The sequence below is a fragment of the Pollachius pollachius genome (assembly GCF_949987615.1).
Source record: "Pollachius pollachius genome assembly, chromosome: 4".
In the NCBI taxonomy this organism is placed as follows: Eukaryota; Metazoa; Chordata; class Actinopteri; order Gadiformes; family Gadidae; genus Pollachius; species Pollachius pollachius.
The window spans coordinates 4,617,908-4,625,407 of record NC_136937.1 but is presented as its reverse complement, the minus strand read 5'-3'; the positions used below and the strand labels follow the sequence as shown (position 1 = coordinate 4,625,407).

The window sequence follows — 7,500 nt, the reverse complement described above, 5'->3', positions numbered from 1 at the left end:
CGCAGGTACAGGCAGACAGACACAAGCAAACACACACGCATGCGAACACACACACCCAGAACTACAACCACACACACACACACACACACACACACACGCGCAGATACACACACACACGCAGACACACACACCCACAACTACAACCACACACACACACACACGCAGATACGCTCACACACACACACACACACACACAACTAGAACTACAAGCACACACACATGCAGATACACCCACACACACATACACACGCACACACACGCACACACACGCAGATACACACACACAGAACAACAACCACACACACACACACGCACACATATACATACACACACACACACACACACACACTCATACACACACACCACCTAGAACTACACTCACACACTGCAATGGTGGTGCTTCTCTCTGGGTACTGAGGGGTTAACTGTTTTCGGAGACGGCTCTCTAGGACAGCCCCAGAAAGATGATGATGAAGATGATGATGGTGGAGGCGCCTGGGGCACTCTTAATGGAAAAACCTGCAAAGAGTGTAAAAAGAGTGTAAAAGAGTGTAACAGCGCTGTGAGGCTGTGATGCTGCTTTTAGCTGCGCTGGGGGTTTTCTGATGCCCATGCGTTCGTGTGAAATAGATGAAGACAAGCAAGGGCACTTTGAGGCACTCTGTGTCAGACAGCAGGCTGGAACGGGACATTCTACACCTAGGGGCGTCACTTGGGGTTAGTGCGGTGCCTGGGAATTAAAACAGACACTGAGAAATGGGTTTGGAAGTTCTTACAGCCAGGTACAATGATAAGCTTGTTTTTTGAATCTTGAAACCTTTAAATGATTTAGAATTGTTTTTTTTTTGTTTTGTGTTTGGGGTAATTGGATAGCCCTGTCAGTTGTTGTATTAATAAACACAGATGGTTAAAACTACCACTGTGGCAGTTGGCTAGGTGTGTGTGCGTGTGTGTGTGTGTGTGTGACACAACCCAAATGCTCTCAAGCTGAAATGTGTGCACATGTTATTTCCTGTTTTGTGGCCATTTTGGGCCAATTCTAAGTAAACATTGAGTGGGTGGTGTTAAGAAATCTCTCTCTCCCTCTCTCTCTCTCTCTCTCTCTCTTTCTCCATATTTATCTCCATTAACAGAGTATCGCCCATGATGTCATTCTCTGTAGCTTGCTCTTCAAGTGGTGGAATAAGGGGTGTGTGGGCCTGTGCTCCCCTCTGATTGGCTTGTCAGCTCCTCTCCTGGGAGTTTGACCTCCGCTGCTTGTTCTGCTGCCCTCTCCGTATACGCGCTAAGAGCAGCATTTCATTTGATTGACATCCACGTCCTCCTGTGCATGGTCCGCTGACCTGACATACTGACCCCGCCCCTGCAGGGATGAGGGGCTCCCATTGGTCCTGTCAGTCTGTTGTTTTCCCCTCCTTTCGCACACACCGGATGGAGAAGGGGACTTCAAGGATATGACCCCAAAACGATTAAAACGGCCTTGACATCTTTTAGACGCACAGATGTCAAAATGTGTTAAAGGAGAAGGTTACTTACTGTTTGGTGCTTTAGCGGACAGTTAATATCCAAGGTGTTGTCAGTGAAATCAGAAACATGTCATCAAGGAGGAGGACGAGAGTCTGTCTGTCTGACCGCTCTGAGCTGGACCCTGAATGAGGAGGGTCTGTCTGTCTGACCGCTCTGAGCTGGAGCCTGAATGAGGAGAGTCTGTCTGTCTGACCGCTCTGAGCTGGACCCTGAATGAGGAGAGTCTGTCTGTCTGACCGCTCTGAGCTGGACTCTGAATGAGGAGAGTCTGTCTGTCTGACCGCTCTGAGCTGGACCCTGAATGAGGAGAGTCTGTCTGTCTGACCGCTCTGCCCTGGACCCTGAATGAGGAGAGTCTGTCTGTCTGTCTTTCAGGATCAAGCACGAGAACATCGTTGCCCTGGAGGACATCTACGAGAGCCCAGACCACCTCTACCTGATCATGCAGCTGTGAGTCCCAGTCTGTTCAACCTCTCTCGCTCGCTCTCTCCCTCACAGCTCTATTTAAAGCTCTCTCTCTCTTTCCGTCTCTCTCTCTCTCTCTCTCTCTCTCTGTTTAAACCTCTCTCGCTCGCTCTCTTTTCACACATCCACCCTCAGTTTTATTTCTCTCTCTCTCTCTCACCCTCCTACATGGACAGATCCTACAAAATGATGACATGATGCGCGCACACACACACACACACACACACACACACACACACACACACACACACACACACACACACACACACACCCCTAATGCCTCATAAACTGCACAAAACAACACCCCAGCACATCCATCACAAACACACACATCCTCAGTACTCTCAGACAGGTGTTCCTGCTGTACTATTGAGTCGTATCCTCTGAGACTCCAAGGTGGCCTGATGGACATATAGACCCATAAACATATGGACATATGGACCATTAGACATGTGGACATATAGATTCATATATATATGGACATATCAACCCATATACATATGGACCTGTAATCATATGAGCCTGTATCAATATGAACCTGTAATCACATGAACCTGTATCAATATGAACCTGTAATCATATGAACCTGTATCAATATGAACCTGTAATCATATGAACCTGTATCAATATGAACCTGTAGTCATATGAACCTGTATCAATATGAACCTGTAATCATATGAACCTGTATACATATGAACCGGTATGCATATGAACCTGTATACATATGAACCTATATACATATGAACCTGTATACACATGAACCTGTATACACATGAACCTATATACACATGAACCTGTATACATATGAACCTATATACATATGAACCTGTATACACATGAACCTGTATACACATGAACCTGTATACACATGAACCTGTATACACATGAACCTATATACACATTAACCTGTATTCATATGAACCAGTATGCATGTGGTTGTTGGGCACAGCCTGGTTCATTAAGTCCTCTGTTCTTTCCCAGTGCCTTCCGGCTGGGGGTCAAACGCTGTGTCACTGAAACCCACATCAAAGTGAAGGGGAAAGTAGGCTAAACGCCTGCAGATGGAGTCTATGGGGGTGGCTGGGGGAGAGAGAGAGATAGGAGAGAGAGAGAGAGAGAGAGAGAGAGAGAGAGAGAGAGAAAGAGAGACTAACCCAATCCACAAGAGGACTATAAAACAGTTTTCAGGCTGGAATCCACTGGTGGGCACAGTTCACAAGCTGCTATGTGTGTGTGTTTGTGAGTGTGTGTGTGTGTGTGTGTGTGTGTGTGTGTGTGTGTGTGTGTGTGCGTGTGTGCATGAGAAGGAGGGGATTGAGAAAGAAAGGGATTGTTTTAATTCCTTACAATATGGAGCGAGAAATCGCTTATATCCTAGAGAGAGAGAGAGAGAGAGAGACTCTCCTCCTGCGCTCCTTATCCTCACCTCACCCTCATATCCTTCTTCAGCCCTCCTCTCCTCCTCCTCTCCTCTCCTCCTCCTCCTCCTCCTCCTCCTCCGGTGTCCCCTCCAAGCCAGAGACCTGCTCCCCCCTAACATGTTCTCTGCTCAGGGTGGAAGTCAAAGGTCCACCCTCCTGTCTGATGGCATCAGAGGACTCAGAGAGGATTCTGCTGGGCGGACGCAAAGCGTAACAGCTCTTAAAGCAGCGCTGGGTCACGTTTCACTGCACCTTTTTGTCCGTTAGCAAACGTCAGTATGACATCAGTCCATCCCCGACTCAACCGACCCAGGGAATCGTTCTATCGTATTATGTCTACTCTGTTCGGAGACCACCGAAGGCGGGAAGTGCCAGCGTCAGCTTAGATCAGGAGGAAGCGCGGGTCGACTTGTAACCTGAAGGTTGCTAGTTTGATCCCTGGATCCTCCTAGCTGAGTGACGAGGTGTCCCAGAGCAAGACATCTCACACTAACTGCTCCCGACGAGCTGGATGTCGCCTTGCGTGGATGACTCCACCGTCGGTCTGTGAATGAGTATGATTCGTTGTAAGTAGCTTTAGATAAAAGAGTCTGCTACATGTCCTAAAATCTTAAATGGGAAATTACAATGAGCAAAGATGACGTTCAAACGTAGAATCCAACTCGTATTTGGTGATAATTATATAAAGAAGTGGAAAACCATTTTTTGTAAAAATAATAATAATTAGCAATTTGATTACAAAATATACAAACACTACTAGGCTTGAGGACGTATTTGCTACTTGCTTCATAGTTTTTCGTTGTCGTTCTTTGCGACAACGACATCACCGTCGTGCTAGCTCAGGACACGAGAGGCCGCTAGTTCGCAAAGACACATCAGATAACTTTATTGGTAACGTTCTTACTTTCAGCACGATCACGTCATTCCAGCATCTGTTGTTCAGATCTGTCGGTTTTGGGCGACGGGGGGAGAAGGCGGAACGCGATCACAGATCTCAGGGTTGGCATCCATTAGGCGTTTGTTTATTTCCTCTGGGAGTCCTACGTTTTTGAAATCCCAGAAAATGTGTTTTGCTGGGGGGTGGGCTGGCTGTGAACTCTGCCTGCAACCCATAACCCACGCACTCCCACACAGACACACACACAAACATATGCACATACACACAAACACGCACGCACACACAAACACACGCACGCAAGCACACATGTACAAACACACACACACATATGCACACACACACACACAAATGCACATACACAAATGCACGCATGCATGCATGCACACACACACACACACACACACACACAAATGCACATACACATGCACACATGAACACACACACACACACAGGACTAATAATTTGAAGTCATAGTCACGTACAATCAGACATCCAAGTGCTGCACGTTGATGAGGATTAGCAGCCGGTGAACCTCGGAGCAGTCCTACATGAGGCCGTCATACAGTCAGCCCTGTTCAAATTAAACAGACACACACACACACACACCCGCCAAGCAGACAGTAATCAATCGTGTTTGTCATGTGACTGAGTGTGATCTGTTTTGATGACGCTAGTTGGACACACAAACACACACACACACACACACACACACACACACACACACACACACACACACACACGCACACAGTCTGTGATAATCAAACCAACCAGAGGAATGCTCTGATGTCCCCATTCTGCGCTTTGAGATTGATTGGTCTTGCCTGGCACTGCTGTGATTAATGAGTCAGGAGCCCCAGGCTGGTATTAGGTGATGTATTTTCATTTATTTTTCATCTCTCCAGTGATAAACGACGCACCACGACAGCGAGCACACACTTCCACGCCCGCAGCTTCCACACAAGGAGACACGCTATCACCACCGTTCACATGTTCACTTGTACACGCCTGCAACCAAAAGCTGAGGGAATCAAACGATGGATGGATGAATGGATGGATGGATGATGGTTGAATGAATGAATGAATGAATGGATGGATGGTTGATGGCTGGATGATGGATGGATGGCTGATGAATGAATGAATGGATGGATGGTTGATGGCTGGATGATGGATGGATGGCTGATGAATGAATGAATGGATGGATGGTTGATGGCTGGATGATGATTGGATGGCTGATGAATGAATGAATGGATGGATGTTGATGGCTGGATGGTTGATGGATGGCTGATGAATGAATGAATGGATGGATGGTTGATGGATGGTTGATGAATGAATGAATGGATGGATGGGGGATGGTTGATGGTTGGATGATTGATGGATGGCTGATGAATGAATGAATGGATGGATGGGGATGGTTGATTGTTGGATGATTGATGGATGTCTGACGAATAAATGAATGAATGGATGGATGGATAATTGATGCTTGGATGATGGATTAATGAATGAATGACAGCACAAAAATTTAAGTGGTGGGATTGTTTATAGAGAAGTAAGCAGAAGGCCAAAGTACAAGTATGTGTGTGTGTGTGTGTGTGTGTGTGTGTGTGTGTGTGTGTGTGCGCACTTGTCGATTTTAGCTTTTGCTGACGACTTGGCAGAGAGGCAGAATGAAGGGAGAGATGGGGAGAGGCAGAGAGGACGAGAGAGAGAGAGAGAGAGAGAGAGTAATAGTTGGACAAGACATAGAAATGAAATAAGAACGAGAGAAAGAGAGAGAGAGAGGAAGAGGAACCTAAGCAATTATTTCCAAATCCTTTTTTCCCAGAAACCTCATTAGAATTATTAGAATAACTTCCACAGTCTCTAATTGAATTTTCAGTGTGACGACATCCCGTAGATTCACCCTCCAACTGTCAGTGTGTGTGTGTGTGTGTGTGTGTGTGTGTGTGTGTGTGCGTGTGTGTGTTTGTGTGTGTGCCTCTATGTAGAGTTTAGGGGACATTTAGGGGATTTTGCTGACGCTCACACATTCATACACACATTCAGACACCGACGGCGGTGTCAACCACGCAGGGCGACAGCCAGCTCGTCGGGAGCAGTGAGGGTGAGGCGTCTTGCTCAGGCAAACCACTACACTCAGCTTAGGAGGAGCCGGGGATCGTGCTAGCAACCTGAGCCACATACCACACAGACTTAACGACTAACTAGTAAAACGCGGCCTCCCCGTCCACTGGCGTGCTGCCTGGTTTATTGTGACAGGCGTATTGTTGGCTGCGCAGCAGCCTTTAAACGCTGCCTCCTGCTCAGATCAGATCAGAACGGCGTCCCAGATGGCGTGCTGTCTGTCCCAGCCCCGCGTTCAGGCGTCGCACCTCCGATGCGTTGTGAAGTGGGGGTGTGGGGGGGAGGTGGCCTGCAAAACGACAAACCAACGCAGGGTGTGTGCATGGCGACCATTTTGATAAACTCCACACGGCACGGAAAGCTTTTAGTTGAGGATGTATCGACGAAACGTTAATTTCGTCGATACATCCCCCCCCCCCCCCCTTCTCCCCACCAAATATATGTTGAGTTTAAAGATTGCGGCGGCTTTTGGCTTCCTAAGTTATTTTCACCTTGCTCTAATGACATGCAAAAAGAGGTAATTATCAGAGCATCTCTGACAGCTTAACAGCTTTCGGTTCTCAGCAGAAACACTACACTAAATCGAGAATCATCCGTACTGTCACCCAAAATTGTGTTACTTGGTAGGCCCTGTTTGTGAGGTCTGGTGTCTGTTCTTTGCAGTATATTTAGCTCTCTCTCTGTCCTCTTTGCACCAATCACTTACTTTACTGTGAATATCGTGAGACGCAGGACGTTGGCAGACTAGTGGCGTTGCTTTGAGATCCAGCTGGGGCACTTTGGCGTCTCTTAGAGTGATTGACAGCGTGTCAATCATGTGACACTAATGAAAACCATCAATCTCGATCGTGTGTCATCACGTCTCACTGTTCTCTGTGCTGAACGAGAGAGAGAGAGGAAGAGGTAGGGAGAGGGAGAGGAAGAGGGAGGGAGAGAGAGAGAGAGGAAGAGGGAGGAAGAGGGAGAGGAAGAGAGGAAGAGGGAGAGAGAGGGAGAGGAAGAGGGAGAGGGAGAGAGAGAAAGAGAGGAAGAGGGAGAGAGAGGGAGAGGAAGAGGGAGAGGGAGAGA

The 7,500-nt window shown here is 47.4% G+C and overlaps 1 protein-coding gene across 1 annotated transcript in view; it reads left to right on the top strand.

The window, feature by feature from the left end:
• LOC307075266 (calcium/calmodulin-dependent protein kinase type 1D-like) overlaps positions 1-7,500 on the top strand; it is a gene marked incomplete at its 5' end in the record, with an annotated part of 48,662 nt that overhangs the window by 26,176 nt on the left and 14,986 nt on the right. Inside the window, 2 exons of the mRNA XM_079735807.1 lie at positions 1-5; positions 1,903-1,977. The exon at positions 1-5 is cut by the window's left edge and continues 127 nt beyond it. Of these exons, the coding sequence (XP_079591933.1) occupies positions 1-5; positions 1,903-1,977 (80 nt within the window). The remainder of the gene's footprint in view (positions 6-1,902; positions 1,978-7,500) is intronic.